The sequence below is a fragment of the Amblyraja radiata genome, chromosome 2, assembly GCF_010909765.2.
Source record: "Amblyraja radiata isolate CabotCenter1 chromosome 2, sAmbRad1.1.pri, whole genome shotgun sequence".
Taxonomy (NCBI): domain Eukaryota; kingdom Metazoa; phylum Chordata; class Chondrichthyes; order Rajiformes; family Rajidae; genus Amblyraja; species Amblyraja radiata.
This window is the reverse complement of record NC_045957.1, coordinates 40,235,644-40,262,588: the sequence shown is the minus strand read 5'-3', so window position 1 is coordinate 40,262,588 and position 26,945 is coordinate 40,235,644. Positions and strand designations below refer to the sequence as shown.

General features: G+C 42.4%; 1 protein-coding gene across 4 annotated transcripts in view; it reads left to right on the top strand.

Moving 5' to 3' along the window:
• The window catches only part of ahr (aryl hydrocarbon receptor), a 177,273-nt gene that overhangs the window by 122,899 nt on the left and 27,429 nt on the right, over nucleotides 1-26,945 (top strand). For all 4 annotated transcript variants that reach the window (XM_033045480.1, XM_033045459.1, XM_033045475.1 and 1 more), the window contains exons 5-7: nucleotides 128-248; nucleotides 15,369-15,499; nucleotides 25,575-25,777. In XM_033045480.1, the coding sequence (XP_032901371.1) occupies nucleotides 128-248; nucleotides 15,369-15,499; nucleotides 25,575-25,777 (455 nt within the window). The remainder of the gene's footprint in view (nucleotides 1-127; nucleotides 249-15,368; nucleotides 15,500-25,574; nucleotides 25,778-26,945) is intronic.

Sequence of the window (26,945 nt, the reverse complement as noted above, 5' to 3'; positions counted from 1 at the left end):
GTTTTCTTGCTGATGAATAATTTTACTAACATTGATCACGTTCAAGTTAAATGATGAAATTGGCCGCATTAGAATGTTTTTAGCAGGCACCATGAAGCTGAATGTTATATTTGTTTTCTGTCCTCAGTCTGATATCATCCATCAGAGTGTATTTGAACTGATCCATACTGAAGATAGACCTGAATTTCAACGGCAGCTTCACTGGGCTCTGACCCCAGATTCAGACGAACTGGGAAAAGTGGTTCAAGGTACTATTGCTGTTTCACTTAAAAACTTAACTAACCTAATGGGCAAGCCATTGCTATTTGAAAAGCTCATCAAATTTTAATTTGCAACAATGAGAAATATTACGAGATCTTTAGCTGTTTATTGTTTCCATTTTACCATCCCAGTTCCCAGAACATTTTATTCAGATCAAGATCTTGTTCATCAAATTGTTCACTGGATTTGTTGATATATCTTGTATTTTCATATCTGTTTTTTTTTTAACGTTTTTAGTTTTTAACAATATTTAATTGAGTGAGTTACCAACATTGCTGTTAGTGTGCGACATCAGACCTATTGCATAGAATCTGTGCTTGCCACCCACAATTTCAACATTAAGCCAAATGAGCTGACCCAGTGAACCCAAGGGCAGTGTGGGACATTTAAAGACTCAGATTCTTTTATTCTTTTTTGCAAAAAAAAATATTTGATTAGATTTGATTGCACGTGAAATATGGACAAGTGGGTGAAAGTGTCTATCTGATATCAAGCCAGCATTTGACCAAGTATGACATCAAAAAGACCAATAATATTGAAGATAGAGGCAAAAAGCTGGAGTAATTCAGCGGGTCAGGCAGCATCTCGGAAGAGAAGGAATGGGCGACGTTTCAGGTCGAGACCCTTCTTCAGTCTCGACCCGAAACATCGCCCATTCCTTCTCTTCAGATATGCTGCCTGACCCGCTGAGTTACTCCAGCATTTTGTGTCTACCTTCGATTTAAACCAGCATCTGCAGTTCTTTCTTACACAAATAATATTGAACTCATGGGAATGGTTGGAAAGTCTTCATTGGCTGTAGTCAACCAATGGCTGCAAAAACAGTGCAGAGACTGGACATTATGAATTCAGTGACCTTTTCCATTAACTAGTGTCCATGTCCTTCTTAAATCCTCATCTGTACTCAACTATGCCTCATTTAGTATCTTCACTAAATCTTTGATGTAAAATCTGAACAGCTGGGGTCCAAGCACTAATTCCTGTGATATTGCACTGTTCACAGACTGCAAACCAGACAGCAATCTTTTCATTCTCACTATTTGATTTGTTTGAGCTGCACAGCGGTGTAGAGCTGCTGCTTCACAGCGCCAGATGCCCGGAATCGATCCTGACTACGCATGCTGTCTGTGTGGAGTTTGTATGTTCTCCCTGTGAACACGCGGGTTTTCTCCGGGTACCCATTTCCTCCGACATTGCAAAGATGTGCAGGTTTGGAGGTTAATTGGCCTCTGAAAATTGCCCCTAGTGTGTAGGATACAAAAGTGGTCTAACAATAGAACTAGCGTGCGAGTGATTGATGGGTTGGTGTGGACACTGTACGCCAAAAGGCTTGTATCCAGGCTGTATCTCTAAACTAAACTAAACTAAACTACTGAAGTTTTATATTTGTTAACCTATTCTCAATCCTTGTCAGTATATTAACTGTAAATCCATGTACTCTGATGTTGTTGACCAATGTCCTGTGCAGGATCTTATCGAACATCTATGGAAAATCAAGTTGTGACCTTGGCTAATAAAACCTCTGCTAGCATTAACAAAAGTACAGAAGACATTTACTAAATTAATTCCTAGGGTGAGAGGATTATCTAATCACGTGGTTAAATAAAGCTGGATCTGTATTTTTATTTGGAGTTTAGAAGATTAAAACAAAGAAAATTATAAGGAGGCACGGGCAAGCAAAATGTTGAGATGGTTCCATCAGTGGGAAAATCCCAAATGAGGGGATATAGATGTAAAATAAGGGGGTGGGTGTTTAAAACTGAGGTGCGTAGGAACTCCTCATTGCAGGGGATGAGAATCTTTCGATTGCTCCACCCTGGAGGTTTGAGGAGGCTAGTTTGCTGGAGGCTTTGAAAGAGAAAGGTACATAAATATTTTACAGGTCTGGAAATATTGAAACTGAAGAGTTGGAGCCTAGGGCAGATCACCCGTGAATAGCGGAACAAGTTTAGGTGGCCAGGTGGCTTGCTTCTGCTCCCTGTTTTGTGTCCCTATTTCCACCTATTTGTTTATGCTAGCTCCATGCAATTATTGATTCACTTACTGAAGCATTCAAGTTTAGGCCTTACATTTAACACTTACAAGTTAGTCCTCCACTAACAGGCTTCTGCTACCTCACACAGCACTCTACCAATAACGTTTCACAGCTAGATCCTGCAAATGCTCTCTGCCAATAACGTTTCACAGCTGGATGTCCCATGTGTCAGAAGCCACCTTTCATCAAGGCAAATGGATGATGATCCTCACCATCACCTTCAATGCACCAACACGACCTGCGATCAATTAAGGAAAAGGGTTATTGAAGATCAAGACCTCTGACTTGGCACAAAACCCATTGACTATGGCACCATCTCACAAACTAACCAGCAGCTCCAGCCTTGTCTGTGGAAGAATTTGTGATTCCCACATTGACCTTGTGGGCCACTTCAAAACCCACAAAATTGGAATCCTTGTTATCCTTGTCAATTATCATTGACCCCAAAGGACTGCCTAAGAAGACGAAGAAGAAGATTGAATAGAATGGGACTGTTTTCAACTAAGCAGAGGAGGCCAGGGAGTGACCTAAGAGATGATATAAAATTATGAAAGGCATAGACAGTGTAGTTAGCCACAGTCTTTTTCCCCAGGGTATCTATCTATCTATCTAATATATAAAACTGTGTGCCTGTCACCTGTCGTCCGTCCGGCTGCCTTTCTTCCTTTTGATTCGTTTCCATCGTGTGATGTCACAATGCCCAATGCTCGCAGATGTCCAATCACAATGCCCAATGCTCGCAGATGTCCAATCGGAATGGATCCATTTACATGGACGGCTGCTGGCTGCATTTCTTCCTTTGATTCACTGCAACTCCGAAACCAGACGCAGAATCGCCGACATCGTTTCCATTTCGGTAGAGATTTCACTTTTCTTTCTAAGTATCCGCTCCTCATTACATTTCGTCGTGTTTAAGTACACGTTTTTAATCAAATCCTTCCCCCCCCCCACACAATATTTCAAAAATAAACTGGCTTCTCACCCACAGAAGCAGCACCAGCCCCTGGTGAACGTTCCATCGTGTGATGTCACAATGCCCAATGCTCACAGATGTCCAATCGGAATGCATTCATTTACATATGCCTTTGCAGGAACCCCAGCCCCTGGTGAACGTTCCATTGTGTGATGTCACAATGCCCAATGTTCACATATGCCCAATCGGAACTTAAGAGGGAGTTAGATGTGGCCCTTGTGGCTAAAGGGATCAGGGGATATGGAGAGAAGGCAGGTACAGGATACTGAGTTGGATGATCAGCCATGATCATATTGAATGGTGGTGCAGGCTCAAAGGGCCGAATGGCCTACTCCTGCACTTAATTTCTATGTTTCTATGTCTCCCTCTCATCACCCCTCTCCCTCTCCCACACATCCTCTCTCCCCCACCCCCTTCCCTCTCTACCCCACCCCCTTCCCTCTCTCCCCCCGACCCCTTCCCCTACCCCTCTGTCCCTCTTCCACCACTCCCCCTACCCCTCCCTCCCCACTCTTCCACTTCTCTCCCTTTACTCCACCCCTCTCCTTCCCCCACCCCTCTCTCTTCCCCTCCTCCCTCTCTCCCCCAACCCTTCCTCTTACCCCTCTGTTCCTCTTCCACCACTCCCCCGTCCCTCTTCCACCACTCCCGCTACCCCTCTACCTCTCCCTCCCCACTCCTCTCCCCCTCTCCCTCTCCTCATCCCTCCCCCACCCCCCTTCCCTCTCTCCCCCACCCCCTTCCCTCTCTCCACCCACCCCCTTCCTCCTACCCCTCTGTCCCTCTTCCATCACTCCCCCTACCCCTCTCCTCCTCCCTCCCCACTCTTCAACCTCTCCCCCTTCCCCCTCCACTCTCCCTCCCCACTCTTTCCCCTCTCTCCCCGCCCTCTCCCCTCCCTCCCTCCTCCCCTACCTCCCCATCCTCCCCTCCCCTCCCCCACATCTCTCTCCCCATCCCCCTCTCTCACCCCCTACCCCGCTCTCCTTTCCCTCCCAAATCTGTCCCGTTTCCTCCTCCTCCTCTCCCCTCCCTCCCCTCTTCTCACCCCCCCTCCCCCCACCTGTGTGTTTGGGGGGTGGTTAATGTGAGTTTGATGCCGCAGCCCCCCCTCCCCCCCCGCAAACGCCGTTGGGGAAACAGACCCAACGGGTCTGCACTTGGTCTAGTAGAATTTAAAACTAGAAGGCACTAATTTAAGATAAGAGGTGAAGGATGTTATGGTGATCTGAGGGGCAGGTTTTCCACTGAGGGTGATGGGCATATGGAACAAGCTGCCAGAGGGGGTGATAGAGAAAGTACAAGTGCAATGATTGAAAGACATTTCACCGGGTACTTGGATGAGAAAGATTAAGAGAATCACAGGCAAATGCTGATCTCAAAAATGTATTATTTATTATTAAATATAACAGTAGTTTTAATTTCCATGAGTTACCTCAATATTATTTGGAACTACATATTTGTAGACTTGCTATTTTTGAAATGCTTTTAGATGTTGCCTTAACTCCAGAGTATGTTTGCTCATAAATGTGCATTTTCACAACAGCTGCTGGCTAAATTAAGCACAGACCATAAGCCTCAAATCATGCAGCACCACTTTAGAAACAGTAATCTGATCCAATAGTTTAGTCGAGTAGATTACTTGAGCAGAACCACTTCAGAGCATATTAAATACAGTGAGTTATATGCTGCCACAAATAAGATTTAGGTACTCATGTGTCATCATGAGGAGTCTTGTATTTTTTAGATTTGAAGTTTCTTAAAATTTGTGAATTTGCACATCTTCTGCCAACCTATCATTTTGACCGAAACACGAATGTACCCTGGAAATGAGACTCTCCTCTAGCTAAAGATAGATTAGCATATTATAGCTGCAGATGCCTTAAGGAACAGAGATACCTCTCGTAACCAGGCATGCACTGTCAGTGTGACAGTCTTTGCCTAGAATAAAAAAAGCGAAGAAATGCTCAACTGGTCGTCTTATTATTTTTTTTTTAAAGATAGACTGAAATATTGATTCCATCTGAAAAGGGGAGAGTTAATTAATATTAGTGGTCAAATATGTGAAAATGTACATTCAATTTCTTTTTGGCTGCATGTACAATGTATGCTTAGAAAATAATGAAATGTGTTGCATCATTATGTATATGAATCAAAATGTTATATATTTTCTCTTGGTATCTCATTTTCAAGCTTTATTACTATATCTTAGTTAAAAGAAATTACTCAAAACTATGACATCTCCATGAATAACTGATTCATTTATATTTATTTATACAATTTCCTATTTCTTTTTTCATTACCAACATCTTCAAAATGTTACTTTACAGCTTAAAAAATAAAATATTATTTTTAATGGAGAGGAAGATTACTCTTAACTTTTCAACATTAAAGTTCCAATCCCAGCAGATTTAACGAGTTCAAGTACTCTTCATTTTCTTAGCCTAGATTTCCTTTCCTACTTTATTTTAATCGCCTGATATTTTGCGAACAATCCTTCCCTGGACTCTAGACCTCTCAGAAAAAGCTATACAGGTGACCCCTGGGCGACTGAAAATCACCCTTACACAATTTACAAATTACTATCCAAAAATCTGAATTAATGTGGGAGCAAAAGTAAATTAGTTTAGTTTAGAGATACAGCGCGGAAACAGGCACTTCGGCCCACCGAGTCCAAGCCGAACAGTGATCCCTGCACATTAACACCATCTTACACATACTAGGGACAATTAACACATACCTAGCATACCAATTAACCCATGCCAATTAACCTACAAACCTGTGTGGGAAGGAATTGCAGATGCTGGTCTAAATCTAAGATAGACACAAAATGCTGGAGTAACTCAACGGGACAGGCAGCATCTCTGGAGAAAAAAAAAATGGGTGACATTTCGGTTCGAGACCCTTCCTCAGACCTACAAACCTGTACGTCTGGAGTGTGGGAGGAAACCGAAGAGTGTGGGAGAAAACTCACGGGGAGAATGTACAAACTCCGTGCAGACAGCACCCATAATCTGGATCGAACCCGCATCTCAAATGCTGCAAGCGCTGCAAGGCAGCAACTCTACTGCTGCGCCACTGTGCCACCCTTAAATCAAAGTAATCTAAATAAATCAAAGTAATTTTTTCTCAACTCGAGTTTCTTGTGCAGAAGGCACAGCTTTGCATTACGGAAATTTGCAATAAAGACCTTTTTCTAGGAACGCAAACCAGCCCCATAACATGGGGGGAACCTGTACAAAATACAGTTCTTTATGTTTCTGACACACATTAATAGCTTTGCAGTCATTTGCGCCTAGAATGCATATTATAAATAAAAGTCATGCATTTAAGGTACTTGAGGTTCAATGTGAACTTATTGTTCTAAGTGCTGCAATTTTTGGTGCCAATATTGAATTTACAAAATTCTAAATATCTACATACAATGTGGCTTTTTAATAATTGTGGAGAGATTTAAAAAATAATAATGTACTCATTTGTGATAATCTCATTTTTCATTTTACTTTAATAATCATCACATTATTTTTTCTTTTACTTTTCCTAAGTATTAACATTGTCAGGATTGCTCTTGCTTTTCAGGACAAATAATCTAGGCAGATTCAGTACAAAGGAAATGCTATGCTTTCAGAGAAGCCATCTTCCAAAAAAGACATTGAACAGAAGTACTAACCAGGTGCTTAGGTGTGCAAAGGCCCATAACACACTTTTTAGGGTGGCATGGCGGCGCAGCGGTAGAGTCGCTGCCTTAGAACCCCAGTGACCCGGGTTCAATCCTGATTACGGGTGCTGTCTGTATGGAGTTTGTATGTTCTCCCTGTGACCTGTGTGGGTTTTCTCAGGGTACTCCAATTTCTTCCCACACTCCAAAGACGTACAGGTTTGTAAGTTAATTGACTTGGTTAAAATTGTCCCTAGTGTGTGTCGGATAGTGTCAGCGCGGACTCCTTGGGCCGAAGGGCCTGTTTCTGAGCTGTATTTCTAATCCAAACTATATAAGCTAGTATTTTATATTTAACGTAATTTGCATGGGATGCTTCTCTTCAAAAACTATCAGGTCAGGAAGTTCATTCCAGTTTACAAATAAATTCTGTGTAATTAGTTCAGAATATCGCCACAGTTTTATTTTGTAACTTGTCATTTAATTTGGAGCTGAACATCTGGCATTAATCCTCAATACTGTAACGTGTTCACTGAGAATTTATAGTATTATTTCTTACTAGTTCATGAAACTTCTCTCCATATTTAGCAATTCAGCTATATTGTGCTTTATGAAGAAGGTAAAGTTTGTTAATGATTCATTTTCTATCACCTTGAGAAATCCAGGATGAAATAGCATCTTGCCTGTCATTCCACATGTTTGTTTTTAATATTGTATATGTGGTGAGAATAAGAAAATCATTAATGGCCATGTGCTACTGATACATTATGTCAGTAATTATGAGATTGCTTCTTAATCTCTGCAGACTAATTTTTACTCTATGATACGTTTAATGCATTAGCAAAGTATGCCTTGATTAAAGCCTATATACAGACTCAAGTCTGTACAGTCTCAAATAACCTGTTAATTTTGGATCAGCCTGAATGTTCAGTGCCCTCCATAATGTTTGGGACAAAGACCCTTTATTTATATATTTGCCTCTGTACTTGACAATTTGAGATTTGTAATCGAAAAAATCACATGTAGTTAAAGTGCACATTGTCAGATTTTAATAAAGGCCATTTTTATAGATTTTGGTTAAACCATGTTGAAATTACAGCAGTGTTTATACATAGTCCCTCCCATTTCAGGGTACCATAATGTTTGGGACACAGCAATGTCATGTAAATGAAAGTAGTCCGGGCTCGAAATTAATGGTTGCCCGGGTGCCAATGGCCACCTAAAGTCGTGCCGTAAAAACCTAAAGGCCATGCCATTTTGCCCGGCTTGGCAAACACCCGGGATACCTGCCGTTCAACTCTGAGCGAGCCCCCCTCTCTAACTCTCTCTCTGTCACTCTCCGTCTCCGCCCTCCATCCGTGTCCGGGTCTCCGTTCTCCGCTCCTCATCTGCTGGCACGGCCGACAACCTAGCACATGCGCACTGCCACGGCCTGCTTTTCATCGGCCACCCTGCACATGCGCACTGCCACGGCAACTGGTCGGCACCGGGCACTTTCTCCCTCCCTTTGTATTGTGGGAGATCAGCGGTCGCCACCTCGCCACGACCGCTGAAAACCAACGCAGAATCACTCCCTGGAGCTGGAGTAACTCTTGCTTCTTGGTTTCTTGGTCCTCCAAACTGGAGGTGTTGGAGGGTCCACCACCAAACTCCAAACTTTGAACAATAACAGCCTTTATCTGTTTATTTATTGTGGATATATATGGTCTATGTTATATAGACTTTTATCTCCTGTTCTGTATTATGTTTACATATTCCGTTGTGCTGCAGCAAGCAAGAATTTCATTGTCCTATCTGGGACGCATGACAATAAAACTCTTGATTCTTGACTTGGACTTAAGCAAAAATGGGTTCTTGGAAAAAAAGATCTACCTTAAATTTAGTTGTGTCTGGTTGGGTAACTATGGTAAGGGGAAGACTATTCCATGCTTTAATTGTGCGGGGGAACTCCATGGAGCAGCCAGCATCTCTGGATAGAAGAAATTGGGTGACATTTCAGGTAGAGACCCTTCTTTAGTCTCCCTCTGGTTTTAGTGTTTTTTGGTTAATTTAAAAATGCAGCGTGGAAACAGGCCCTTCGGCCCACTGAGTCCACGCCGACCACCGATCACTAATTCTATCCCACACATTAGCGACGTAAATCAAGAGTCAAGAGTGTTTTATTCTCTCAGGTCCCAGTTAGAACAATGAAATCCTTGCTTGTAGCAGCACAACAGAATATGGAAACATAGTTATAAACGAGAAAACAAAACAGTGTGTGTGTGTATATATAGATAGATAGATAGACACACTAGACTAAGTGGGACCCATTGGGTCCCATGTTCACACCGGAGGGCTGGTCCCCCAGCGCAATATTCCACCTCTCCACCAATTCCAATATCGGTGGCCAATGAGGGTGGGGGGGGGGGGTGGTGGGTTCTAGAGCACTAGTATGGGTGTTGGGAGCCGAAGGGACTGGTTTCCAGAGGGATAGTATGGACATTGTGGGCCGAATGGATTCTTCGGCTGGCAGCTCAGTCACTCAGGGCTGGTGGGCTGGCAGTTCACATGGCTATTCCTTGAAATTCCATTTCAAGCAGAGCGCACGCCACAAAATTCAATTTCATAGCATTTCAAGCAGAGTGCAGGCCACCAAATTCAGTTTCGTGGCATTCCAGGCAGAGTGCAGGCCACCAAATTCAGTTTTGTGGCATTTCAGGTAGAGCGCAGGCCACCAAATCCAATTTTGTGGCATTTCAGGCGGAGTGCAGGACACCAAATCCAGTTTTGTGGCATTTCAGGCAGAGTGTAGGCCACCAAATTTCCAAACAACTCATTACATTGTCATTAAGGGCTATCAAATCATTTATTGCAAGTACATTGCAGACTCACAGTTCAGTTGATTTACAACTTAGAATCACAGTTGTGGACTCTCCCTCACGATCTTCCAGAGTGGCTGACTCATGTCCAGGCATCCGGGCTTATATAGTCCTGCTCCCCCCCGGAAGGGGCATTACCTTCATCGTGGTAATTGATTGGCGAGAGGACCAATCAGCTGGTCTCAAGATTTTTTATTTTTCATCGATCGCAAAAATCCTCAGGGCTGCCTCAGCAGAGGAGGGCTGTGAGTAAGATGGCCAAAAATCATAGCGATATACGGTAGCGTTTTTTCTAAAATCAATATACAGCACAGATAGGAAGTGGTCAAGATGAGACTTTTAGTTATATAATTATATTTCTATATTACTAAAAGTCTGATCTTGACAACTTCCTGTTTTTCTGTTCCTTGATTTTAGAAAAAACGCTGCCACTTACGGCTGTGATTTTTGGCCATCTTACTCAGTCCCCCTCCGCTGCGCAGGACGAGGATTTTTTCCATCGATGAAAAATAAGAGTTATTAATGTTTTAAAAATGTTGAGATTCTCTCTGCTACTCCTGCTGGTGGGAGGGGGGAGGGACTATAAAACCAGGAAATGTTTTGCCTCAGTCAGTCTCTGCAAGATGGGGGAGGTGAGAGGGTCACGTCTCTCAGTCTGAGCTGTGAATAACACTGAACACATGTCAACTAAACTGTGAGTGTGATTTTACTGACCTTGAGTGCCCTTAATGTGGTTTGAAAATGAAAATATGGTTGAAGTAAAAGCACTGCAAATGGTTGGTGGGATTTGGGTTGAAGTAAAAGCACTGCAAATGGTTGGTGGGGATTTGGGTTGAAGTAAAAGCATTGCAAATGGTTGGTGGGGGGTTGGGTTGAGGTAAAAGCACTGCAAATGGTTGGTGGGGGTTTGGGTTGAAGTAAAAGCACTGCAAATTGTTGGTGGGGGTTTGGGTTGAAGTAAAAGCACTGCAAATGTTTGGTGGGGGTTTGGGTTGAAGTAAAAGCACTGCAAATGTTTGGTGGGGGTTTGGGATGAAGTAAAAGCACTGCAAATGGTTGGAAGTCTTAACTTGACAACTTCCTGTTTGCACTCTATATTGATTTTAGATAAAACGCTACCACTTACGGCTGTGATTGTTGGCCATCTTACTCAGTCCCCCTCCGCTAATCAGGTGCAGAGGATTCTTCCCATCAATTAAAAATAAAAGTGTTATTAGTGTTTAAAAAATGTTGAGAATCTCTCTCCTGTCAATCACGCCATGAAGGCCACACCTTTTCCGGTGGGAGGGGGAGGGATTATAAAACCCAGAAGTGTGGGTGTGGCTCAGTCTCTGCATGATGGGGGAGGGAGAGGTCACGACTCTGTCTGAGCTGTGAATCAACTGAACACACTGAATGTCTACTGAACTATGAGTGTGGTGTTTTGTGTGGTTTTATAGTGGTTTTATTGTGGTTTCACCCTGCTTGAAATGGTATGAAACTGCATTTGAATATGGTGGCCTTGCACCCTGCATGAAATGGTATGAAACTGAATGTGGTGGCCTTGCACCCTGCATGAAATGGTATGAAACTGAATGTGGTGGCCTTGCACCCTGCATGAAATGGTATGAAACTGTATTTGAATTTGGTGGCCTTGCACCCTGCTTGAAATGGTATGAAACTGCACTTGAATTTGGTGGCCTTGCGCCCTGCTTGAAGTGGTCGGAAACTGCACTTGAATTTGGCGGCCTTGCACCCGGCTTGAAGTGGTAGGAAACTGCACTTGAATTCGGTGGCCTTGTACCCTGCTTGAAGTGGTAGAAAACTGCACCTGAATTTGGTGGCCTTGCACCCTGCTTGAAGTGGTATGAAACTGCACTTCAATTTGGTGGGCTTGCACCCTGCTTGAAATGGTAGGAAAATGGATTTGAATTCAGTGGCCTTGCACCCTGCTAGAAATGGAATTTCAAGGAAAAAGCCGTGAGTCAACTGCCAGCCCACCAGCCGTGAGTGAGCTGCCAGCACATCAGGCTTGAGGGACTGAGCAGCCACCCCAATAATCCATTTTGCACACAATGTCCATACTAGCTCTCTGGAGACCAGTCCCTTCAGCCCACAACACCCATACCAGCACTCCAGAAAGCCCCCCCCCCCCACTGGCCACCAATATTGGAATTGGTGGAGAGGTGGAATATTGCGTTGGGGGACCAGCCCTCTCGTGAACATGGGACCCAACGGGTCCCACTTAGTCTAGGATATATATATATATATATATATATATATATATATATATATATATAAATATAAATATATATATAAATATATATATAAATATATATATATATATATATATATATATATATATACCCACACACACAATTTCCCTCCTGGGATTAATAATGTTCTATCATAGTATTGTGTGTGTAGAAAGGAACTGCAGATGCTGGTTTAAACTGAAGATAGACGCAAAAAGCTGGAGTAACTCAACAGGTCAGACAGAATCTCTGGACAAAAGGAAAATATTACGTTTTCGGTTGGGTCTGAAAAAGGTTCCTGCACACCTTTGGAATGTGGAAACAAGAGCACCCGGAGAAAACCCATGCGATCAAAGACAAAAGGAGCAAACTCCATACAGACAGCACCTATATTCAGGATCAATTCCGGGTCTCTGGTACTTTTAGGCATCAACTTTATGGCCAATGTACTGCCCCATAGTGTTGAACTGAATTAAAACATACAGTAGCTGTAAAGGGGGACATAGCATCACTTAGAGATTTAAGACTGAAAATGGATAGTTTATTTTTGTTAGTTACCAAAGTTATCAATGTATAATTTTTTGTGTGTTGGAAAACAAAATATAGTGGCACAGCTGGTAGACTTGCTGTATCACACGCCAGAGATCTGTGTTCGATCCTGTCCTCGGGCACGGTCTGTGTTGATTTTGCACATTCTCCCTGCAAGCGTGTGGGTTTCCTCCCACATCCCAAAGATGCATTGGCTTTGTAGGTTAACTTGTCTCTGTAAAATTGCCCCATATGTGTTGGGAGTGGGTGAGGAAAGTGGGATAACAGAACTTGTGTGAATGGGTGGTAGACAAAAAGCTGAAGAAAATCAGAGGGTGAGGCAGCATCTATGGAGCGAAGGAAATAGGCGGTCTTTCGGGTCGAGATCCTTCTTCAGACTGATGTCCAGGGGTGGGGGCGGGAAAATGAAAGGAAGAGGCGGAGACAGTAGGCTCTGGGAGAGCTGGGAATGGGAGGGGAAGGAGGGAAAAGCAAGGACTACCTGAAATTGGCGAAGCCAATGTTCATACCGCTGGGGTGTAAACTACCCAAGCGAAATATGAGGTGCTGTTCCTCCAATTTGGGGTGGGCCTCATTCTGGCCATGGAGAAGGCCCAGGACAGAAAGGTTGGATTCGGAATGGGAGGGGGAGTTGAAGTTTCAGCCACCAGGAGATCAGGTTGGTTATTGTGAACTGAGTGGAGGTGTTGTGCAAAGCGATCGCCAAGCCTGCGCTTGGTCTCACCGAGGTTGATCATACGCTGAATAATCCAACCACATTTTTGTTTGGTAGTGGAAAGAAATAATAGAAATTGCATTCATTGCAACGTGTAAAAAGAGGAGATACAGTATTGTAATTTTGCTGCATGTCATTGTGGTCTATATCATGTCTTGATTGGTGAATATGTTCAGTTTGTGACTTTATTTGAAGCGGAAATAATATGTGAATGCTTCATTGAGCATAATTCCGACTGGTAACTACGCACTTCGTCCGAGCACATTATCGCACGTGTCATATAAGCCATCTTAACTGACCATCTAAACTGTCATTTGGCAACCTAAAAAGCTGCCTAGGTTGACCGGCTGGAATCAAAGAAAAAAAGTTAAGTGAGAGCCCTAGTAGTTATGTTTAGTATTTTATTGCATATCCTTTGCATGCAATAACTGCTTGAAGTCTGTAATTCATGGACATCACCAGTTGCTGGGTGCCTTCTCTGGTGATGCTCTGCCAGGCCTGTATTGCAGCCATCTTTAGCTTATGCTTGTTTTTGGGGGCTAGTCCCCTTCAGATTTCCCTTCAGCATGTGTAAATTCGGTTCAGATCAGGTGATTGACTTGGCCACTCAAGAATTGACTATTTTTTAGCTTTGAAAAACACCTTTGTTGCTCTAGAGTATGTTTGGGATCATTGTCTTGCTGTAGAATGAACCACCGGTAATGTTTTGAGGCATTTGTTTGAACTTGAGCTGATAGGATGTGTAGTTGTACCATCAATGAAGATAAGTGAGCCAGTACCTTCAGCTGCCAGACATGCCCAGGCCATAACTCCCCCACCACCATGTTTCACAGATGTGGTGGTATGCTTTGGATCTTGGGCAGTTCCTTCTTTCCGGCAGACTTTGCTCTTGCCATCATCTGATATAAGTTAATCTGCATCTCATCTGTCCACAATAACTTTTTCCAGGACTGTGGTTTCTCTTTTAAGTACTTCTTGGCTAACTGTAACCTGGCCATCCTATTTTTGCAGCTAACTATTGGTTTGCATCTTGCAGTGTAGCCTCTGCATTTCTGTTCATGAAGTCTTCTGCAGACAGTGGTCATTGACAAATCCACACCTGATTCCTTAAGAGTGTTTCTGATCTGTCAGACATGTGTTTGGGGATTTTTCTTTATTATAGGTGAGAATTCTTCTGTCATCAGCTGTGGAGGTCTTCCTTGGCTTGCCAGTCCCTTTGTGATTAGTAAGCTCACCAATGCTCTCTTTCTTCTTAATAATATTCCAAACATTGGTAAGTCTAAGGTTTGGCTGATGTCTCTAACAGTTTTATCCTTGTTTCTCAGTCTCATAATGGTTTATTTGACTTTCATAGGCACAACTTTGGTCCTCATGTTGATAAACAGCAATAAAAGTTTTGAAAGGTGATGGATAGACTGGAGGAAAGACTAGGAGCTGAGAGCTCTCTTATACCTGCATTAAGAAGGCAATTATTACTCACCTGAGCATTACAAACACCTGTGAAGCCATGTGTCCCAAACATTATGGTGCCCTGAAATGGCGGGGACTATGTATAAACACAGCTGTAATTTCTACATGGTGAAACCAAACTGTTTAAAAATGGCCTTTATTAAATTCTGATAATGTGCACTTTAACCACATGTGATTTTTTTTCTATTACAAATCTCAAATTGTGGAGTACAGAGGCAAATAAATAAATGATGGGCCTTTGTCCCAAACATTATGGAGGTCACTGTATGTGCTTACTAACCGTCTAAAATCAGGTTGTGTCAGGAGATGACGTGTACATAGGATAAGGGAGGCTGGCACTGAGAGAAGTGCGCGTGTGTGTGTGTGTGTGTGAGAGTGATAGAGGCTGAGATGGATGGGTACAAAGAGTATAAGGCCTCTCATGTCACGCTGAAGCCAGATATCAAATTTATATCCAATATATGACCACTAGCCGTGTTGCTCAGGGATGATTATGTCATTACATAATATAGATATAATGTAGAAATGGAAAGCTACGTGAAACAAGCCACATTATGTTTTTATATGTCTTTACATTATCACTCTATGTCTCATTAAACACTATTTTTCATTCAGGTGATAATGGCCTTCCATTGTCCATCACCCATTACAGTCCTGAGCAACTTCCCCCAGAAAATTCCCCTTTTTTGGAAAGGAACTTTGTGTGCAGGTTACGATGTCTCTTGGATAATTCCTCTGGATTTCTGGTAAAGTTGCTTTTGGCATTGCACATTTTTATTTTGTCTTGCAGCTTTCATGTTGTTGTTTATCAATAAACATTTACTACTTGGCTCTGATTTACAAATGTTATTATCCTATGTGCTGTATCGTAATTCCAAAGTCCTAAGGTGTTATCATGTTAAGTTTAACTTATTTAATGAAAATATATGACCCTTTTACAAATTTCAAAGTGTGTTTAGGCATGAAGGAGTTGAACAACCAAATACAAAATAACAAAAAAAAAATGTTTAAAAACAAAAAAACAAGAACAGTAACTGACTAAATTGCTCTTAAAACATTTTGAATACAGTGGTTGCATTGTAGATAAGAACTAAAATTGCCCTGCAAAATTGAGATATGACCAGTAAGAACTCCATTTATTGATTCTTGTCAGTCATTAAAATTAATACTGTGAACTCCCATTCCTTCAGCTGCTATTGCAGATTTTCAAAATCTAAAATTGAAACATGTTAGTTGTTATTTTTCTTGGTCTCTTTCTGCTTGGTTCCTTCAGCTCCATCTCACTGTCCATTGATCCTTTCCTCTTTTCATTTGTACTTCTATGTCTGAATTCTCCTCCTTCCCAGTCTATGTGCAATTAAATTTGTGTTCAATCTAATTGACTAACGAGATCCTGTCCATGGTGATTTAGATGCCCTTTCCCTTCACTGCCCATATATCAACCTGCTCTAAAGATTCGACAAGTTGAGTTCATAAGTTATAGGTGCAGAATTAGGCCTTTTGGCCCATCGTCTACTCCACTGTTCAATCATTGCTGATCTATCTCTCCTCCTCAACCCATTTCTCCTGCCTTCTTCCCATAACCCCTGCCACTCATACTATTTATTGGTGATACCTTAAGCTTGCTCTTATAGCAAATTATGGCTAAATTCTAATGCAACCTATGCCTTCTGTAAACATAGAATGGAATTCTAAAATAGAAAGTTTTCAAAATTATTTTGCTTGATTTACCCACTTTTTCCCTGATTTACAGAAACTGCACCAATATTGTCACGTAGTAGAAGTAATTGAAAAATATACTGGCATGTTGGCATCGCTGACGAGCCCAGCATTTATTGCCTATTTCTTATAGCCCTTTTGAATATTCTGATATTGCCTTCATTTGCCCCCCCCCCCCCCCAGACATTATCTTATATTAAACCAGACTATTTCTAACACTTCTCCAGTCATTCTAAATGCAAATCATTTTAATCATTTTAACCTCTCAATAGACAATAGGTGCAGGAGTAGGCCATTCGGCCCATCGAGCCAGCACCGCCATTCAGTGATCATAGCTAATCATCCACAATCAGTACCCCGTTCCTGCCTTCTCCCCAAATCCCCTGACTCCGCTATCTTTAAGTGCTCTATCTAACTCTCTCTTGAAAGCCAGAGAACCGGCCTCCAGCACCTTCTGAGGCAGAGAATTCCACAGACTCACAACTCTCTGTGTGAAAAAGCTTTTCCTCATCTCCGTTCTAAATGGCTTACCCCTTATTCTTAAACTGTGGCCCCTGGTTCTGGACTCCGCCAACATCGGGAACATGCTTCCTGCATCTAGCATGTCCAAACACCTTAATAATCTCATGTTTCAATAAGATACCCTCTCATCCTTCTAAATTCCAGTATACAAGTCCAGCTGCTCCATTCTATCAACAGTCCCGCCATCTCGGGAATTAACCTACGCTGCACTCCCTTAATAGCAAGAATGTCCCACAAATTTGGAGACCAAAACTGCATACAATACTCCAGGTGTGGTCTCACTAGGGCCCTGTACAACTGCAGATGGACCTCTTTGCTCCTAAACTCAACTCCTCTTGTTATGAAGGCCAGCATGTAATTCGCTTTCTTCACTGCCTGCTGTACCTGCATTTTAAGTACACTTTCCCCGCACTTCAAGTATAAAAATATCATACTTCTGTTTGGATTTGTTCACTGTCTCACTGCTCCTCACTGCTTGTAATCTCCTTCATTCCTACAAACCCCCACCTGTTTGAACTTATTTTGGGCTGATGCATTCTCTGACATCTCAACTCACAACTGGCAGATACACTTTGTTTCACAATCGCATTCCTTCTCTGAAACACCCTCTCTTACATTCCCTTAAAGTCAGTGTTTAAATCATGTTTTTGACTACCCCAAATATTTTCTTTGTCCGTGTGTTAGAAATACATGGTAGTAAGGTAAAGTGGCTAAGTAGCACTTAATAATTACATTATGTAGTAGTTTGCTCTCGGGTTAAGCAGTGCATTTGGGTTTTTTTGTGCCTTTAAACTGATGATCCGACAGAAGGAAGTATAGCATTTTACATTCCAGACAACAGAGTTTGATCTTGGCACACTAGTGTCATTATGGAAGTGGATAATCTGCTTGTCGCCCAAACTATGTTATTATTTTGATAAAAAATAAATTCCTGTGCAGGTGGCTTTGAAACAATGGAGAGGGAGCTGAAGGTAATGTGAACAACAAATCGGCTGCCTGGAATCTCAACGTGTGTATCTGTAAAGTACCTTTAGCAGAGAAAAATGTTACAAATAGCTTTATAAATAGGTAAAGGATTTGCAGAACAGCAATCACTGAAAGATAGATTAAAGAAACGTACTTTTAAAAACTTAGTTTAAAAAAAAATATGTAGAATATGCAGTTAGACAAAAATACTGGAGAAACTCAGCGAGTGAGGCAGCATCTATGGAGCGAAGGAAATAGGCAACGTTTCGGGTCGAAACCCTTCTTCAGAGGGTTTTGACCTGAAAGGTTGCCTATTTCCTTCGCTCCATAGATGCTGCCTCACTCGCTGAGTTTCTCCAGCATTTGTGTCTACCTTCGGTTTTCCAGCATCTACAGTTCCTTCTTAAACATAGAATATGCAGCTGTAGCTATTACACTTTGTAGTTTAATCCATGAATAGAGGTTCATGTTTAGTTTAGTTTATTATTATTATTGTCACGTGTACCAAAGTACCACAAAAAGCTTTTTGTTTGCGTGCTATCCAGTCAACGAAAAGACTATACATGATTACAATCCAAAGGGTTTCTACCAAAGATAGTTCAAAGGTCTCCAATGAGGTAGATGAGAGGTCAGGATCGCACTCTAGCTGGTGATAGGATAGTTCAGCTGGGAAGAAACTCTCCCTGGATCTCAAGTTCAAGTTTATTGTCATGTGTCCCTGATAGGACAATGAAACTCTTGCTTTGCTTCAGCACACAGAACATAATAGGCATTGACTACAAAACACATTAATAAATAAACTGATAAAGTGCAAAATGACAGATAATGGGTTATTAATGTTCAGAGTTTTGTCCGAGCCAGGTTTAATAGCCTGATGGCTGTGGGGAAGTAGCTATTCCTGAACCTGGTCGTTGCAGTCTTCAGGCTCCTGTACCTTCTGCCTGAAGGTAGCAGGGAGATGAGTGTGTGGCTAGGATGGTGTGGGTCTTTGATGATACTGCCAGCCTTTTTGAGGCAGCGACTTCGATAAATCCCCTCGATGGAAGGAAGATCAGAGCCAATGATGGACTGGGCAGTGTTTACTACTTTTTGTAGTCTCTTCCTCTCCAGGGCGCTCAAGTTGCCGAACCAAGCCACAATTCAACCGGTCAGCATGCTCTCTACTGTGCACCTGTAGAAGTTAGAGAGAGTCCTCCTTGACAAACCGACTCTCCGTAACCTTCTCAGGAAGTAGAGGCGCTGATGGGCTTTCTTGATAATTGCATCAGTGTTCTCGGACCAGGAAAGATCTTCAGAGATGTGCACGCCCATGAATTTGAAGCTCTTGACCCTTTCAGCCATTGACCCATTGATATAAACGGGACTGTCGGTCCCCATCCTACTCCTTCCAAAGTCCACAATCAGTTCCTTGGTTTTGCTGGTGTTGAGGGCCAGGTTATTGTGCTGGCACCATATGGACAGTCGCTCGATCTCTCTTCTATACTCTGAGTCATCCCCATCAGTGATACGTCCCATGACAGTGGTGTCGTCAGCGAACTTGATGATGGAGTTCGCACTATGACCGGCTACGAAGTCATGAGTATAGAGTGAGTACAGCAGGGGCTGAGCACGCAGCCTTGAGGTGCTCCCGTGCTGATTGTTATCGAGTCTGACACATTTCCACCAATACGAACAGACTGTGTTCTGTGGATGAGGAAGTCGAGGATCCAATTGCAGAGGGATGCGCAGAGACCCAGTTCTGCGAGTTTGGTAACCAGCTTGGAGGGGATGATAGTATTAAATGCCGAGCTGTCATTAATGAATAACAGCCTGACATATGAGTTTTTGTTGTCCAAGTGGTCCATCTGGAGGCACATGTTTTCAAATTTCTGTACCTCGTGCCTGATGGGAGGGGGGAGTAAATGGAGTGACAGGGGTGAGACTGGACCTTGATTATCCTGGTGACATTACCGAGGCAGCATTACCATATAACCATATAACAATTACAGCACGGAAACAGGCCATCTCGGCCCTTCTAGTCCTTGCCGAACACGTATTCTCCCCTAGTCCCATCTACCTGCACTCAGACCATAACCCTCCATTCCTTTCCCGTCCATATAACTATCCAATTTATTTTTAAATGATAAAATCGAACCTGCCTCCTTCTTCACCTTCACTGGAAGCTCATTCCACACAGCTACCACTCTCTGAGTAAAGAAGTTCCCCCTCATGTTACCCCTAAACTTCTGTCCCTTAATTCTCAAGTCATGTCCTCTTGTTTGAAACTTCCCTACTCTCAGTGGGAAAAGCTTATCCACGTCAACTCTGTCTATCCCTCTCATAATTTTAAAGACCTCTATCAAGTCCCCCCTTAACCTTCTGCGCTCCAAAGAATAAAGACCTAACTTGTTCAACCTTTCCCTGTAACTTAGTTGCTGAAACCCAGGCAACATTCTAGTAAATCTCCTCTGTACTCTCTCTATTTTGTTGACATCCTTCCTATAATTAGGCGACCAAAATTGTACACCATACTCCAGAATTGGCCTCGCCAATGCCTTGTACAATTTTAACATTACATCCCAACTTCTATACTCAATGCTCTGATTTATAAAGGCCAGCACACCAAAAGCTTTCTTTACCACACTATCTACATGAGATTCCACCTTCAGGGAACTGTGCACAGTTATTCCTAGTTCCCTCTGTTCAACTGCATTCCTCAATTCCCTACCATTTACCATGTACGTCCTATTTTGATTTGTCCTGCCAAGATGTAGCGCCTTACACTTATCAGCATTAAACTCCATCTGCCATCTTTCAGCCCACTCTTCCAACTGGCATAAATCTCTCTGTAAACTTTGAAAATCTACTTCATTATCCACAACACCACCTATCTTCGTATCATCTGCATACTTACTAATCCAATTTACCACACCATCATCCAGATCATTGATGTACATGACAAACAACAGTGGACCCAACACAGATCCCTGTGGCACCCCACTAGTCACTGGCCTCCAACCTGACAAACAGCCATCCACCATTACTCTCTGGCATCTCCCATTCAGCCACTGTTGAATCCATCTTGCTACTCCACCATTAATACCCAACAATGAACCTTCTTAACCAACCTTCCATGAGGAACCTTGTCAAAGGCCTTACTGAAGTCCATATATACAACATCCATTGCTTTACCCTCATCAATTTCCTGAGTAACCTCTTCAAAAAATTCAAGAAGATTAGTCAAACATGACCTTCCAGGCACAAATCCATGTTGACTGTTCCTAATCAGACCCTGTTTATCCAGATGCTTATGTATATTATCTCTAAGTATCCTTTCCATTACCCAACAATGAACCTTCTTAACCAACCTTCCATGAGGAACCTTGTCAAAGGCCTTACTGAAGTCCATATATACAACATCCATTGCTTTACCCTCATCAATTTCCTGAGTAACCTCTTCAAAGGTTACTCAGGAAATTGATGAGGGTAAAGCAATGGATGTTGTATATATGGACTTCAGTAAGGCCTTTGACAAGGTCCATTTGCCCACCATTGACGTCAAACTAACAGGTCTATAATTGCTAGGTTTACTCTTAGAACCCTTTTTAAACAATGGAACAACATGCGCAGTACGCCAATCCTCCGGCACTATTCCCGTTTCTAATGACATTTGAAATATTTCTGTCATAGCCCCTGCTATTTCTACACTAACTTCCCTCAATGTCCTAGGGAATATCCTGTCCGGACCTGGAGACTTATCCACTTTTATATTTTTCAAAAGTGTCAGTACTTCTTTTACTTTGAAACTCATAATATCCATAGCTACTCTACTAGTTTCCCTTACCTCACATAATTTAATATCCTTCTCCTTGGTGAATACCGAAGAAAATAAATTGTTCAATATCTCCCCCATCTCTTTTGGCTCTGCAGATAGCTGTCCACTCTGACTCTAATGGACCAATTTTATCCCTCGTTATCCTTTTGCTATTAATGTAGCTGTAGAAACCCTTTGGATTTACTTTCACCTTACTTGCCAAAGCAACCTCATATCTTCTTTTAGCTTTTCTAATTTCCTTCTTAAGATTCTTTTTACATTCTTTATACTCCTCAAGCACCTCATTTACTCCATGCTGCCTATAATTATTGTAGATCTCTCTCTTTTTCCGAACCGTGTCCAATTTCCCTTGAAAACCATGGCTCTTTCCGATTTTTACTATTTCCTTTCAACCGAACAGGGACATAATGATTCTGTACTCTTAAAATTTCACCTTTAAATGTCCTCCATTTCTCTTCCACATCTTTCCCATAAAACAAAATGTCCCAATTCACTCCTTTTAAATCCTTTCGCATCTCCTCAAAGTTAGCCTTTCTCCAATCAAAAATCTCAACCCTAGGTCCAGTTCTGACCCTCTCCATAATCATATTGAAACTAATGGTATTGTAATCACTGGACCCGAACTGTTCCCTAATGCATACCTCTGCCACCTGACCTGTCTCATTTCCTAACAGGAGGTCCAGCACCGCCCCTTCTCTAGTAGGTACCTCTATGTATTGCTGTAAAAATCTATCCTGCACACATTTTACAAACTCCAAACCATCCAGCCCATTTACAGAATGTGTTTCCCAGTCTATGTGTGGAAAATTGAAATCTCCCACAATCACTACCTTGTGCTTACTACTAATATCTGCGTTCTCCTTACATATTTGCTCTTCCAATTCTCGCTCCCCATTTGGCGGTCTATAATACACCCCTATAAGTGTTGCTACCCCTTTCCCATTTCTCAGTTCCACCCAAATAGCCTCCCTAGACGAGCCCTTATGTGTATATGGAGTCAATGGGAGGGTAGCCTGTTTGCGCAATGGTCTGGGCTACAACCACAACAACTATGTCTGCAATTTCTTGTGGTCTGAAATGGAGCTGCTCCAAAACCAGGCAATGTTGCATCCCGATAAAATGCATTCTACATGTGTAGACATTGGTGAGGGTTTCTGGGGACATGCCAATCTGAGACATTAACTTCATGTGTTGTTTGCTGTTTCTTTACTGACTTCATAAGCTTAGAATGAAACAGAATAGTCATATAGCAGTTCTACATCACTGCTCAGGAGTAGCCGACTATCCCCTCCCCAGGTACTATCCCCTGCAACCGCAGGAGATGAAACACCTGTCCTTATACCTTCTCCCTCAATTCCATCCAGGGTCCCAACAGTCCTTTCAGGTGAGGCAGAGGTTCACTTGCACCTCCTACAACTTTATCCACTGTACCCGTTGTTCTCAGTGGGCCCCTATATATATCGGCGAGACCAAGCGCAGACTGGGCGATCGTTTCGCTCAACATTTATGCTCGGTCCGCCTTGGCTATGCAACATCCTGGTTGCCAAACATTTTAACTGTTCTATCCATCCCCATACTGGCCTTTCTTTCCTGGGCCTCCTCCACTGTTAAAGTGAGGCCACACGCATATTTGAGGAACAGCACCTCATATTTCACTTGGAAAACGTTGATTTCTCTAATTTCAAGTAATGCATGCATTCCCTTCCTTCCCTCCGCCCACCCCCCCTCCCCCACCCTAGTTGTCCTACTAGTTCCACTGTTTGCATTTTTGTATCCCTTTGTCATCACCTCTTCACAGCCACCAATGGCCCATAATGGTCATTTGATGCCGGCCCTAGTTTATTCTGGCCTCTTCTTACCTCCATTTCCCTCCCCTCTACATTCAGTCTGAAGAAGGGTCCTGATGTGAAATATCACCCATTATTTGTCTCTAGAGATTCTGCCTCACCCACTGAGTTACTGCAGTGCTTTGTATCTACTTCAGCTTCTATGTCTTTTCTATACTTGGTTTGTCATTTAATGCCATATTAAAATCTGTAAAGCTTTGGAACACTGGAATCTGAACATAGAACTGTACAGCACAAGATCAGGCCCTTGGGCCCACAATGTCTATGCCGAATATGATGCCAAAACCAACACTTATCTGCCTGCACATAATCCATAACGCTTCATACCCTGGCTATCCATATGCATATCCAAACATTTCTTAAATACCACTATCATATTTGCCTCAACCACCATCACTGGCAGCGCATTCCAGGCCCATGCCCTCTGTGTAAAAAACAAATGCTGCCCTGCACATCTCTATACATATAAAAATCTGATCTTGGATGTGTATTTATTTGTGTGATGTTCCTGTGTGTTTCACATCTCCTCGAAAACACGACGCGCTAACTATGACATTTTAATATATTTTGATATAGAGATTTACACCATGATGTCAAAAATTGCCTTGTTTGAAAATTTCATGTATTATTCCTCGAGTTATTTATGAAAATGTTAAAAAAATTCAAATAACTTAGAAAATAAACGAGATGGTCTCGCTGATGACGTCACAATGCATCTGACTGGGCACATTGCCTGTCATCTGCTTGCGCTGGAGTGATGTCACCCTTGTCATGTCTGCTGCACTTCTTGGCTTCTTAACTTTCACTTCTTTAAATTTGTCACTTTGCGTTTTTAAACTGCTGCTCAGGTTGTGCTGCGCGCTCCGCTGGGTTCCTTGAAGTTCTAGAACATGGCGGCAGTCGTTATCGGGGCACGGGACAGCGCGATGGGAAGGTGGCCGTGGCGGCCATTATTCCCTCTGGGAGAGGCCGTCTATGGAGACCTGCGATTCCTCCATCGATCGCAGGGGCTCGGGGAATCGTGACACCGACCATAATGAGGCCGCGATTAGTTCCCAGAATGTGGGAACTCCTCACGACCATGAAGGCGACTACCTGGCAACCACCCGCGAACATGCGGGGACTGCATAGTCTCCTGCAGTCGCCTAAAAAGTCGTCTAAGTGGGACAGGCCCATTAGTTTGGCTTCGTAGCAGTCACTTCAATGTAGTTGGTCCACAACAGATCATTGGTGATATTAATGCCAAGGAACTTGAAGCTCCCAACCATTTTCACTTTGGCACCATTTGTGCTGATTGGAGCATGTACTCTACCATGCTTCTTGCGTGCTAATCAGTCAGCTGAAAGACAATATATGATTAGAATTGAGCCATCCACAGTGTACAGTTATATGATAAAGGGAATAACGTGATAATGTTGCGTGCAAGATAAAATTCGATCAAAAATATTCCGAGGGTCTCCAATTAGGTAAATTGTGGCTCAGGGCAGTTTGGTTGCCTGGTCCCAGAGACCAAAGACCCAAAACCTCACCTGTTCCTTTTCTCCAGAAAGGCTCCCTGACATGCTGAGTTACTCCAGCATTTTGTGTCTACATTTGGTATAAATCAGCATCTGCAGTTCATTCCTGCATATCCTGAAATCTATAACTAGTTCCTTTGAAGAGGTTGTTGTCCTGAAACCATGTCACTAAGTTCTCAATATCCGTCCTGTACTCCATCTCATCATTGTTCGTTATCCGGCCCGTGGAGTCATCTGCAAGCTTGTAGATGGAGCTAGAGCCAAATTTTGCTGCATTGTCATGAGTGCACAAGGAGTATAGTAGCGTACTAGGAAAGTATCCTGCACGGCATCAGTGTTGAGAATTATTATGGAGGATGTATTGTGACCTATCCGCACAGATTGTAATCAGCATTATCAATGATGAACCAACCAACTTCTAACTCTTTCCTTCAAGGCCATGAATTTCCAAGGCAGACTCAAGCTTCTTTATGAACAGAACATGAAGGGAAAGGATGGCTCATTTATTCCTCCACAGTTGGCTTTGTTTGCAATAGCAACACCACTGCAACCTCCGTCCATTCTGGAGATCCGAACCAAAAATTTTATTTTCAGAACCAAACACAAATTAGACTTCACCCCAATGGGCTGCGATGCTAAGTAAGTTGAAAGTATTTGCTATATCATTGTGGTAACACATTAGTGTGTAAAACATCACTTTAATAATTATTAACACTTACAAACTTGGGATTTATTTCATTCTCAACGTATTTTAAATGGCAGAAATCATTCAATAGTTAAGTGCTGAGAGAATCAAGTAACTTACACATGTAATTAAACATAGAAAAGTAACTGAGTGTTCAATAAGCAGCAACTGAACATTTAAATAATATTTTGAGGTGGTAGCATTTTCCTAAGAAACAATGGAGATATAGATTGGAACTTTGGTCAGTATTTTTAGTTACACCCATCAGTCACTTGATCCAAACTTTAAATAATTCTGCAAACCTCCTAGGTAGTTGTACGGTACGAAAGTATAGAACTATACATGATGTACTTTGTGCGGGCCCAGCAATATACAGTGCCCTCCATAATGTTTGGGACAAAGATCCATCATTTATTTATTTGCCTCTGCACTCCACAATTCGAGATTTGTAATAGAAAAAAAATCACATTGTCATGTTTTAATAAAGGCCATTTTTGTACATTTTGGTTTCACCATGTAGAAATTACAGCAGTGCTTATAAATAGCCTCCCCCCCCCCCCCCCCCCCCCATTTCAGGGCACCATAATATTTGGAACACAGCAATGCCATGTAAATGAAAGTAGTCATGTTTAGAATTTTGTTGCATATCCTTTGCATGCAATGACTGTTTGAAGTCTGCGATTCATGGACATCACCAGTTGTTGGGTGTCTTCTCTTGTGATGCTCTGCCAGGTCTGTATTGCAGCCATCTTTAGCTTATACTTATTTTGGGGGCTAGTCCCCTTTAGTTTTCTCCTCAGCATGTAAAAGACAATTGGGTTCAGTATGTATGTTTGGGATCATTATCTTGCTGAAATGAAATGCCGGCCAATGAGTTTTGAGGCATTTGTTTGAACTTGAGCAGATAGGATGTGTCTATACACTTCAGAATTCATTATGCTATTGTATCATCAGCAATTGTATCATCAATGAAGATAAGTGAGTCAGTCCCTTCAGCAGCCATACATATCCAGGCCATAACACCCCCACCACTGTTTCACAGATGAGGTGGTATGCTTTGGATCTTGGGCAGTTCCTTGTTTCCTACGTACTTTGCTCTTACCATCACTCTGATACAAGTTA